We start from the raw sequence: 12,549 nt of genomic DNA on the forward strand, positions 1-12,549 counted from the left end.
AAGACCAGCCCAGGCAGGGAAAATGCAAATCCTCACTTCTAAGAGGGAGGTGTGGCCTCATCTATCTCCCACGCATGTCTCCGCTAGAATCTCAGTTGAAGGACTGCTTGATAGGGCCAAGTCTTTGCCCCAAGGTGATCTTTTTCTAGACGCAGCCATAGGTCAAACAGATCAGGCTTAAATCCTGGCTGCCCCCACTTATAACATATGTGTGAATTTAGGGAATTTGCTTCAACTCTTTACATTTCAGCTAATTTCATAGAAAATAGAAGTAATGTTAGTTCTTATATAATTATTGTGAAGATTCCAAGAGATAATGTATGTAAACAGTCTGGAACCTGGCTCAAAGTGCCTACTCAAAAAAAATGCTAGCTATGAATATGATGATGATGATGATAATGTTTAAGGAAGGATGATTATTTAAAAGTCAGAGAACAGGAAGTCATGCTAACAAGGAACTATTCAGGTTCTTGCCATCTATGTTGCTCCACAGAAAGGCAGAGAGGTAGATTAACAAAGTTTCTGTCCTCTGTAGCGGAGGAAGAAATTTTCCCCTACCCTTCTAGGTTCTTCTGGTTGGTTTAAGAATTAAATTGACACAGATTAATAGAAGAAAATCAAATTTAATTGCATACTTACGGGAACCCCACATACACGAGAGGGTCAGAGACAAAAAGGTAAAATGAGGTGTATACGCCATCTTGAGCTAAAGAATGGGATAGGGGCCTGAGGCTTCAGAGGGAAGAAGGGTAATTCACAGGACGATTAAAAAAGCACATCCAGCCGGCCCGGTGGCTTAGCGGTTAAGTGTGCGCGCTCCGCTACTGGCAGCCCAGGTTCGGATCCCGGGTGTGCACCAACGCACCGCTTCTCCAGCCATACTGAGGCCACGTCCCACATACAGCAACTAGAAGGATGTGCAACTGTGACACACAACTATCTACTGGGGCTTTGGGGAAGAATAAAAGGAGGAGGATTGGCAATAGATGTTAGCTTAGAGCCGATCTTCCTCAGCAAAAAGGGGAGGATTAGCACAGATGTTAGCTCAGGGCTGATCTCCCTCACAAAAAAAAAAAAGAAGAAAAGCAGATATTCAGTAATTAGAGGTTTGCCCTGTCATAGGGAAAACTGAAATTTCATGAGAAGTTTTGCATTCCAGAAATTGAGTTGGTTGATTGCTCCCTCTCATGGAACTAGTCTCTCAGTTTAAAGAATAGGTCAGTCCAAGTAAACAGTTGTGTCCAGTTTCAGGAGGCAGTGATGCAGGTGGGCTCCTAATGTTAGGCCCATGGTGAAAGCAATCAGGTATTTAATAAGAGGCATTTCTATGGAAATGAAAGAAAAACAATGGTTAATTATTGGAGCAGACTATAATCCCAGTTTCTGAGTTCTGAATCAGGCAGTCAGTTGAGATTTTTAGATGTTCAGCTCGAGGTATTTTCAGATGGAGTGAGGGCAGGCAGTGACAACCTGACAGATTTTCCTAGTTTGCAGTTTGAATGTCTCTTATGATCTTTCTGAGTGGTCCATACAGCAAGAGGTATAAAGATGGTCCATACGTAAGCTGTTGCGGTGATTTCTATGAAATTTATATCAAGTTGTTCAACTTAAGCTTGCAGGGATTCAGGGGAAAAAAGGGCAGTTTTAGTTTTCAGTGATTCTAAGCCAAAATGTGGGAGAAAATTGGATACATTAGTTTGGAGGGCTGTAGCCAGATATTGGAGCAAACTAGAAGAATTCAGGATCCGATCCAGTTTCCTGGTAGTAAACAATACCTTAAAAGACAATGAATAGCACTAGAATCTAATATCTACAAGTTGTATTCTAGTTTCTATTGAAACATAATTTTTTTCTCTAAAATCACCCCCATTTCTATCAAAGATAATCAAAATAAAACTAATTTATTTGTAAAGTAAGTCTAGTTTCAAGAAACTTGGCCTGTTATTTTTATAAGTGCAGCAAGAATAGTAATTGATCATATAGACTCTTTTGAATCTGCCTTGCTGGAAACTTTCATAAGGAATCTCCACACTGAAATTTTTTTTTTTTTTTTTTTTTTTGCTGAGGAAGACTGGCCCTGGGCTAACATCTGTGCCCGTCTTCCTCCACTTTATATGGGATGCCACCACAGCATGGCCTGACAAGCGGTGCCTCGGTGTGCACCCAGGATCCGAACCCAGGCCGCCAGCAGCATAGCGCACACACTTAACTGCTATGCCACGGGGCTGGCCCCGACACTGAACTTTTAAAGGCTTCTTGAGGCCAGGAAACCAAGACAAGGTCTTGCCATCAGATTCAACTGCAATACCTATAGATCTGGGTGAATTTCTCTCTTTTCGACATTCCCAAGATATCCTGAGGTTCCTGCACTTGCCAGAGAGTGACCTTCCTTACTCACCTGGTAAGGCTGCTGGGAACCCTATAAGCAAGGCTTATACCCTATACCCTATACCAGGCTGATATTTCCAAGTGGCTTTATTGGCTCTATAAAGTCAATCTTGGTTCCTTAAAGCTGTCTGATCATATCTGAGTCTATGCACATTCTTTCTTAAATATGACATTCCAGTCAAAGCCTTGGTAATATAACCAGTTTCCAATTGTGTCCCATTATAAGGAGAACAGATTCTTATTGAACTTGTGCAAATAACTATATTGCCATGAAAATAAGAATACTCACTAAATTTCTGAATTCTGGAGGGCTCAGGTAGGGAGAAAAAGGTAAGTATTTCAATTCTGCTTACAAAGGTGTAATTTACCAATTGCTGTAGTCATAGTTAGCTTAGGAGAAAAAAAATTCCTTATATATGGAAAACAAAGGATTAAAAAAACAATGATATTTCAGACAAAAAGTCATAAAAATTATAATCATATTTATCATTCAGTCCTATGTAATTATCTTGTTCTGCTTGAATCCAGTTTTTCCGTTAGTTCTCTCTACTTTGTTTGATGATTGAGGGTGATAGGAACAGTGATCATTCCAATAAGTGTGCAAGGTTTTCGTTAAGGCTCATATGATTTTCCCAGTGAAGTGGGTGCCTTGATCATTGGAGATTGTGGAAGGTATACCCCCAAGTGGGAAACACATTTTCTAACTATTTTCTTTGCTGTGAGGACATAGCTTTGTGGCAAAGGAGGGCTTTAACCCTTCCAGAAAACATACATACAATAACAAGAACATATTGATAATGCACCCTAAGCAGCAGTTGAATGAAGTCCAGCTGCAGGTGTTCAAAGGACCCAGAGGAAGGAGTTCTGAGTCTTCTGGGGACAGAAATAGTTTTTCCTATAGTGGGCATGGCCAGACAGAGAGACTCAGAACCCTAATCTATTCCACTGGCCACCAGATGCACCCTGGTAAATGCACCTTCTGGACTGGTGGAGCCCAGAGAATTTTCTCACTGGTCAAAAAGCCAAGCTCTCAGGACATATAACAAGATGGAAGGAAAAACCTTATACCATGAGCTTGCTCAAACAGGGAAACCCTTCCATACGGCAATAGCTGTGAGCCAACTTTGCCTATGGAATTTCCTTTTTATGACAATTGACACAATGGAATAAAAACAGTAACCATCTCTGGGAGGAAATGGATCAATAAAGCCAAGAATACTCTACCAAATTCCCCAGAGTTGCTTAAGTTCAAGAAACTAGTTTCACAAATATTTTCTTCTGCTAATCTAAATTTAGGAAAGAGAAAAAAAGACTCTTACTACTTTCTCTTCCAATAGACTCTGCAGTAGGCAGAGATCCAGGAGTCTGATGGGGCAAGAACTCTTACTTTCTGCTGGTGCTTGTGAGATGTCCCAGGATCTCTCAGCTGCAGCAGCCTTGGAGGGAGCAGAGTCCAGCTAGGGAAGTTTATCCTGCTGACTATGCCAACTATGGAGGAGGAAGAAATTTTCCTCTACCCTTCTAGGTTCTTCTGGTTGGTCTAAGAATTAAAAATTGACACAGATTAATAGAAGAAAAGCAAATTTAATTGCATACATACAGGAACTCCACATACATGAGAAGTTCAGAGACAAAAAGGTGAAATGAGGTATATATACCATCTTGAGCTAAGGAATAATATAGAGACCTAAGGCTTCAGAGGGGAGGAGGGTAATTCACAGGACAATAAGAAAAGCAGATATGCAGTAATTAGACATTTGCCCTGCCATACAGATAGCTCATAAAAATTTATTTCTGGTAATAACTCTTATTATGGGCAGAACCCCCAATTTAAATTCTTTAAGGGAGAAGTAAAAGTTTCTCTTGAGCCTGCAGGGTCTCAATTATCTTTAGCTCAAAATATTCCACATGCCAAAGTGGCACATCCTGGGGAGGCCTGTTCTGAACCCCTTCACCCCCATGGGTACTCTGCAAAGTTATAACAACTCTGTTTTGGTCTGAGACCCAAGCTCAGAGAGGGAGATTTTCCAGGAATCCGGTGGTGTAACTTCTCTCTCTTCTCTTATCAGGGTCATGGAAGTATGAGGGAGCTCCCTTGGCCTCATGATTCTACAAGATTCTTCCTTGGTCCTGTGTACTTTCTCTTTTCCACACTCCAATCCTCTGCTGCTTCACTTCTGAATCTCTGCTTAGGAATAAAGCACCCCCTATTCATTCCCATTTCATGATAATCACAGCCAAAGTGTTTAGAAACCATGGCATAGTGAGTCTTCCTATGGAGTGGTAGGAAGGTCATTAATGAGGTAAGAAAAGATCTGGAAATAACACTTCATGATCCTCAAAAAAGTCAGGCCCTATCCTTAGAAATGAGTTTAGAGGCTGAGAAATGCCTTGGGTGGTTAGGGTTATTGTCTGAAGGCTGGGATGCGAGAGGCACACAGTACTGGTCATTTCTATTAGTCTGGCTTTTAGAAATGACTGTTTAAGAGGGAACCACTGAGGCACATCTCTCAGTTATGCTAAGTGAAGAAGTGGATGGGGATAGGAACAGGTAGCTGGTAAGAATGGGAAACCAGCCAAAGTACTGATTTTATTGTTTCTCTGGAATTAGCCCTTAATTCCTTAGCCTGTGCTCAGGGCACTTACACACAATTGAGAAAATCTCCTTGAAAGCCAAGTCTAAACAACCTTTAAATGGTCTGTTTTGTATTTTCTGAGCTACCTCTCTGTAGTGGGCAGATCTCAAACAAAAGGCAGAGCTGTTGCCATTGGCCAGATCTCCACCACTGGGGCAGAGGACCAAGAGTGGACTCTGGAAAGGGCCAGGAGCCCTGTGATAACAGAAGGAGCTTGTTCTTGGACTCCCCCATCTGAAACCAAGAGCTCCAAGGGGCAAGCAACGTCCTTGGAAGAACTGATGCCAAGTGATCCACTGTGGTTCTGAACAGGGCAGGAGCCTACAGCCACCTGCGTGTCCTTCCCAAAACAGGGCCCAGTCTTGGGCTTTTGTGGTGTTCTAGGAAAGCTCTGCGGAGTTCCTTGGGTGTGTGCCAGCTCCAGAGCTGCCACCTGCCAGGCCAGCAGAACAGCTCCTTCTTTTCTTTCTTTGGTCTGAATGGACTGTGTCTGCCTGGGGCTGATCTCTGGGCACAATGTGGCTGCGGGGGAACTCAGCCCTGGGCGCTGCGGGCCTGCTCTGTGCTCCTCCAGACCAGATGGATCCTATTTATCATTTCTTAGGGCCCAAGGGTGGCTGAGGGTGTCCTAACACCACTCAGTAACTGTGAACTCTCCACTGTTTCTTGAGAAGCCAATCTTATTTATAGTGGAGAATTGTGGGAAAGGCTAAATGCACCGTGATCCCACATAGCCCCTCGGACGAGCCCTCATCTTCTCCGGGAACACCCTCTCTGCTCCTCACCCCAGGGCCCTTATTTTGGAAATGTGGCATTCTCAGAAGAGATTACCTCTTGGGGCTGGGCATGCTATTTCCATGTCATGAGATGGCCTTTGGAAATATAAATCTAAGACTCCTTTAAAATATCATGAAGACTCAAGCTTCTATAAGTTTTGGGTGATAAGTCTTGGATCACTTCCCACCTTCTTCCACTCTGACCACTCTTGCTCTGGGCCATGAGGCGAACACCGTTTCCCTTCTGTAAGTGGTTATGTTTGAACTCTAACTACCAGGTATTGATGTAAAAAGTAAATATTAAAGTGACTTAAAATGCTAACACTCCTCCCTTGTTTTGAACAGGAACAGAAATTCTTGGCAAGTCAGTTCGTATTATATTCTCTACATTAGGAGTGTGCACATTTTTTGCACTTGGCTACATGGTGCTGCCACTGTTTGCTTACTTCATCAGAGACTGGCGGATGCTGCTGCTGGCGCTGACGGTGCCGGGGGTGCTGTGCTTCCCGCTGTGGTGGTGAGTGTGGCTCGGTCCCAGACAGCCCCCTGCTGCAGGCCAGCACGCCTGGAGCCGAGAGCCTGGCGCTGACCCCAGTGTGGCTTGCATGATCTCACTGGAGCTGGCTGAGCCCGGGGCCTTGAAGCCCAGAGAGTGTTTGCCGCGCTATGGGTGGGCTTGTGTGCTGGGGTTTGATTCTCCACTGTCCCACAAAGCCCAGTTCTCAGGAAATCCAGTCCCTGCCTAGGTTCTCCTCACTCTTATCTAGTGGTGGTCGTGGTGGTGGTTTGCAGAGATGGTACTATTGGGATTTGTTGTTTTTAACTCTACCCCCTGCTCTTTTGACACTTTTCTCTCTCTTGGAAATCTTTCTCCTTATGGATTCAACTAATGTAGTTTCCTCAAGCTTCCCCATCACATGATAATTAGCACCTAAGGTTTGCCTGTGTATCTGCTTTGTCTGGAAGGGTGCAAGAATTACTTCTGTTTAATGAGTTGTTGGAGAAATGTTCTCCTCTCTCCTCCCACAACCCTCCAACCCAATTTTGATACATCAGAAGGGGAACAAAGATACTGGCCTCATTAGATACCCTGGAGATACTGGCCCCAGTTTCACCCAACATGATTACGTGGGAGATTTCAGGTGAGAGAAGAGATTAAGAATAACAGAATTAAGTCTCAGCCATGCCCTCTATTTGGGATTTCCCATGTCTTTGGTTTTTCATATTTAAGCAAGGGTAAGGGAGATTTCTTCCACTGTCAGGCCTGGCTCTATCTCTTTCTCATTAATTCTTCTTGGTTTGGTTACATGATATCAAAATCAAATCTGCTAGCAGTGACTGGTTTTACTGAACTGCTGATCTCTACCTGCTTACACACAATGGAAGTTTCTTTGATCATTTTTTGGAACTCACAGTTTAGACTAGCCCTCATGGCTACCCTGTCCTTTGGACACTGCCTAGGAAGTTGCCTAGATGGTCCTTCATCTTGCTGCAACTGTTAGACAGCCAGAAAGGCTGACAGGTAGCACATCTTGGCCTCATTGGAACAGATGGCTCAGATTGGACCCTCCAAGCTACTGTCTTTTTATGACCTCTAAGACTGCTATGGGTTACCAGTGTAAATTCTGAGCATGGCTATGCATAGGGGGAGAGAGGACTTTTTTTTCTTACTTCCTTGGAATTTGAGAGACAGTGTGTTTAAGGTTAGATACTATTCTGACTTGGAGGTTTCCTCTGGAACCCAGTCTGAGGGTCAGGAAAGCTTCTGGTAAGTAAGGGCAGGCCACTATCTACACAGCCCTGCCTCTAAGGAAAGCACTCCAGATTTACAAGAGCAGGGCAAGTTTCTGGAATGAGAGTTGTCGTCATTATCATCATCACACCCTCTATCCCTCTCTCCACAACCCCCTGCTAACTGAATTTATTGTAAAAGATGTTGGTGGCCAGAGGTTCTCTCAAGACACAAGATAAGATTATTCAAAGTTTATTTTCTGCCTCTTCAGATGAATGATTCTGATAATCTGTGTTCCCTGGCTCCAGTCATTTTGGCATGAGACACCAGTACTTTTAAAATAAGTTATAATCGACTTATTGCTGTATCATTCTATCAGAGAGAGAGAGAGAGAGAGAATAAAAATGGAAGGGCACTGATTGACCATAAGAGATTAGTAGGGATTTTAATTTGTGGGGCTTGGATCTCTGTCTCAGGACCAAATATCACAACAAGGAACAGCTCTGATAGGCAGCCTCTTGAGTTTCCAGCAGAGAAGGCCCATCCCATGAGGAGCTGCCTCACTCTTGCCCTAAGGAGAATTCTTTCTTCTGTTGCCCACAGGCTGGTCTGTGAATGCTCCTGGCTGTGGGCACACCGTACCAGGGATAGGACTGCCCCAGATGGAGGGCAGTCCAGGGCCAGCACTAACAAGCTGAGAGCTTGTCCTGAAAGTTTAACAACAACAATCTTATCATTTTCCTATAAAAACAAAATAGCTTTTCTTTTGACCATCTTGTCCTTGAGGGTGGGATTTCCTGAAGCAATGCTGATCAGTCCTGGTGGGCTGGGATGAGGTGGGGAATGCTTCAGGCTGCTGTACTCCCTGCTGCCTGCTCAGTATGTGATACAGATTCTCCAGCAACATCCTTCGCCTGTTCAATTTGCATGAAATCTACAGAGAGGCTCTAGTGTACAATCTCATTTGGCATTCCACTAACTTTTGAAATGATCAGCTAGACTTGATTCTTCATGCACGAAAAAACCATGGCAATTCAAAAGTAGAAACTGCAGCAGCCCTGAGTACAGTGGGCTGGAACTGGGAGGGGAACCTACTCAGAGCCACTGCTAGTGGTTTGGGGATTTCTTATGTTCCAAGTTCTCTTTAAAAAGCTTAGCAGTAATTGATCACAAGTATGAATGGAGTACATGTCTAGGGGGTGGGGAAGGAACCCATAGATGCAACATGGGGAAAGCACTGCAGTATCCAGCTAAGGAACCTGAGGCCAATGATGGCCCTCAGAGCCTGCTTCTAAGAACAACCTAGTTGGGGAAAGATACTGCTCAGAAGTAGGAGTGCCCATGAAGTATACAGTGGCTGTGTAGTAAGACCTCTAATCTGCACTAATACAGTAGCCACTAGCCACATGTAGCTATTTAAATTAAAATTAATTAATAGTTAATAAATTTCCTCAGTCACATTAGTCACACTAACCATAGTAGCCACATGTGGTTGATGGCTACTGTGTTGAACAGCACAGATACAGAACACTGCAGAAAGTTCTGGTGGACAGCACAGCTCTAATTACTGGAGGTCAGTGACCTAATGTCATCACACTTGCCACAGGGACCAAATAAGGGCATATTCCCAAAAATGCAAACTGGGTTCATTTTTCAACCCATGTGTTAGTAAACTGGGGAGGTGAGCTGGGGTTGGCCATTTGATTTCTTTGTGTTTTGCTCTAAGATAATTCCTATTGAGGCTTTGGAGGGGCACTTTAATTATAGGAGGTCTCTGTATCTTCTGCATGTCATTTATTTTCTAGGATAACTAAGTACTGATAAATAAGTAAGGAAAACAAGAGCTGGCAGAAGAATGGCTAAGAGATTCTGAGAAATAAAAATTAGGAAGGAATAGAAAATATAAATAAATATAGGTATAATAAAAATAAGTATAAGTAGAAAAAATAGAAAAATTAGGAATGACTAGAAGTCAACTGTGTTTGAGCATCAGTTAAAAATGTGAATAGATTATGTAATAAAAAAAAATTAAGGGGGTGGCTCCGTGGCGTAGTGGTTAAATTCGTGTGCTCTGCTTCGGCAGCCCGTGGGTAGCGGGTTTGGATCCCAGGCACGGACCTACACACCGCTCATCAAGCCATGCTGTGGTGGCATCCCACACACAAAATAGAGGAAGATTGGCACAGATGTTAGCTCAGGAACAATCTTTCTCACCAACAAAAAAAAAAAAAAAAAGAAAGAAAATGAAAGCCAAGTGAAGTGAAGATATATTTTCTAAATAAACATATTTTTAAAAAATTAAGGGGCCGGCCCCATGGCTTGGCGGTTAAGTGCGCACGCTCTGCTACTGGCGGCCCGGGTTTGGATCCCGGGCGCGCACCGACACACTGCTTCTCCGGCCATGCTGAGGCCACGTACCACATACAGCAACTAGAAGGATGTGCAACTATGACATACAACTATCTACTGGGGCTTTGGGGAGAAAAAGGAAGAGGATTGGCAATAGATGTTAGCTCAGAGGCGGTCTTCCTCAGCAAAAAGAGGAGAATTAGCATGGATGTTAGCTCAGGGCTGATCTTCCTCACACACACACATACACAAAAATTAAGTTTCTAGACATTAAAAAAAAAAAAAAAAAGACAGTGTTGGCTGTCTCCCAAAAACTGTTTTGAGTACTCACTGACCTGGGAGTCTGTTGAAACTGACAGAGATAGCCCACAGGAGGGTGTCAGTGCACTCACCTTCTCCTCTGTCTACAAGAAAAACCCGAGGAGCACAGATGCCCTGGCCATCCTTTACCCAATAAATTTGTGAGCATCACCAGCTGAAGCACCAGGAATCCTCCTAGGGATGGACACTTTGAAAAGAAACTAGCCTGTGTTTCTTTTATGAGCCACACTGGCTATTAAGTTTTGGATGGTCTCCAGCTGCCCTGGTAAACACATCCATGGTTAATATTACCCCTTCTGGTCTGGTCCTGGCTTCAAGTACAACTGATGATTGGTCTTGTGATTTGATCAGAACTTTGAAACTTGAAGGTGTTTTTATTTATTCTTATAATTAATGGAAATCATATGAGACCTCCCTCCTGATTGTCTTTGAAAAGATAAAATAGAATTTTACAAATAAAAATTATTTGGGAGCAACTTACAGTTAATAGTATCAAATACTGCTATTGTGAAAAATTATAAACCATTAAAAATGAATTCTAGGTTTATTCCTGAATCTCCCCGGTGGCTGATATCCCAGAGAAGATTTAGAGAGGCTGAAGACATCATCCAAAAAGCTGCAAAAATAAACAACGTAGCGGCCCCAGGGGTGGTTTTTGATCCTGTGGAGGTAAGCATTTGTGGATGTCTCCTCTTGGGATCAGCTATGCAGTCTTGATTTTCTGGCATTTAATTTAATTCAGTATGTTTTGAGTGCCCACTCTGTACCAGGCTCTGTACAAAGCCTTAGAGACACAATGATGATTAAGTTCTGAGACAAAACCTACCTCAAAGGGCTGTGTATGAATTAAGTGAAATAATATATGTAAACTGCTTAGCATAGAGCAAGTGTTGATTAAATATTAGTTCCCTTCCCTTTTGCAAGTTTATCTCCAACTCTTGATCGGTATTGCTCCATACCATTGATGCAGCTACCTACTGGTGGTTTTCGAATGTCCAAATTAAGTGGAAAAAATGTGTTTGAAACGTATTCCACCCATGAGTTCCCCCACTGTACCTTGAATCTTACCAAAGCCTGCTGAGGAAGCTGTGCATGTCTTTAGTCTTGCTATGCTGTGTCTAGAACCTTAAGACCTGAGAGCACAGGCTGGAGGATTCACCCCTGGAGGCACAAGGAAAAGCTGATGTTCTGTGGAGCAGCCGCACTTCCTGAAAGTCATGAGGACTTGTGGTGTTCTCGGCAATGCCCTTTGCCGGCTCCCAGAGAAAACAAGAAAAACTAGACACAGTTCCTATGCTTAAGGAGCATAGAATGTAACTAAGAGTGTCAAGAGGATTCGATGAAAGATAAATGATAACTTGAGAAAGGAAATAGCTATGTACCCAAGGAGTGGACACTGTGGGCCAGCAGAGAAAGAGAGCAAAGTGACTTGGGGCTGAAGAGGTGGGTCCAAACCAGGGAGGACACTTCGATAAATGGGGAGCCTGGGGTAGGGCATTCCTGGCTAGGAGAAGGGTAGGGGACTGCTCAGGACACCCCAAGAAGACTAGCATGGCTGCAGCGACAGTATGCATAGCCCACACTCAAGTCTGCACTACTGGCTACCCTAGAAGGCAGGGCTGTGTGGAGGGTGGTGGGTATGCCAGTGCTCCACCCCCAGGGCTTCCGCCATCCCTGGCCTCTGGGACCTTTGACAGAAGCAGAAACCATGACGATGGCTGGAGGATTAATTACAGTGGCTGTGAAGCCAAGCTCTCAGAGGGCTGCCAGGACAAACATCTCTTAATCTTTTGCTCTTCAGATCAAGAATTCCATTCCCAGCCTTAGTCAATTTAACTGAATGCAAAAATAACATTGGGAGTATCTAACACTTCTGCATTTTGGGGCTTTTCTGGATGTTTATTGATATTTATTGGATATGTGGTCTGATTCCTATCTTTGAGGAATTTACAGCCTTCTAGCAGAGATTAGACCTATGTGGATGAAAGAAATCATAAAACATATCAGAGATATATTGATATGGACAAATAAGAATGAAGTCCAGTGTCAAAACACATGCTTCTGACAGCACCTTGTTCCTTCCTGCCATGAGCACATGGAGCCTGTCCTGGACAAGCCCGCTGAGGGAAAGGGAGCTCCTTCTTTCCCAAGGCCCAGTCATCTCCCCTGCTCACCTCTCAAATAGGGTCCTCTTTGTGAGGATCTGCAGAGTCCTGTGTCAGCAAATGCAGCCTGCTGAGAATGATAATGGAGAGCCTACCAGATGCCAGCCACAGCGTTCAGCTCACTTGATGCTCATGCTAGCCTTAGCTAGTAGGTACTACTGTAGGCCCATTTTTCAGGAGAG

The 12,549-nt window shown here is 43.6% G+C and overlaps 1 protein-coding gene across 2 annotated transcripts in view; it reads left to right on the plus strand.

Moving 5' to 3' along the window:
* The window catches only part of SLC22A4 (solute carrier family 22 member 4), a 58,777-nt gene that overhangs the window by 22,219 nt on the left and 24,009 nt on the right, over positions 1-12,549 (plus strand). Inside the window, exons 4-5 of one of the 2 annotated variants that reach the window (XM_058540184.1) lie at positions 6,146-6,317; positions 10,745-10,871. In XM_058540184.1, the coding sequence (XP_058396167.1) occupies positions 6,146-6,317; positions 10,745-10,871 (299 nt within the window). The remainder of the gene's footprint in view (positions 1-6,145; positions 6,318-10,744; positions 10,872-12,549) is intronic. The other variant, XM_058540194.1, reaches the window with a different exon arrangement.

Source organism: Diceros bicornis, chromosome 1, assembly GCF_020826845.1.
Source record: "Diceros bicornis minor isolate mBicDic1 chromosome 1, mDicBic1.mat.cur, whole genome shotgun sequence".
Taxonomy (NCBI): domain Eukaryota; kingdom Metazoa; phylum Chordata; class Mammalia; order Perissodactyla; family Rhinocerotidae; genus Diceros; species Diceros bicornis.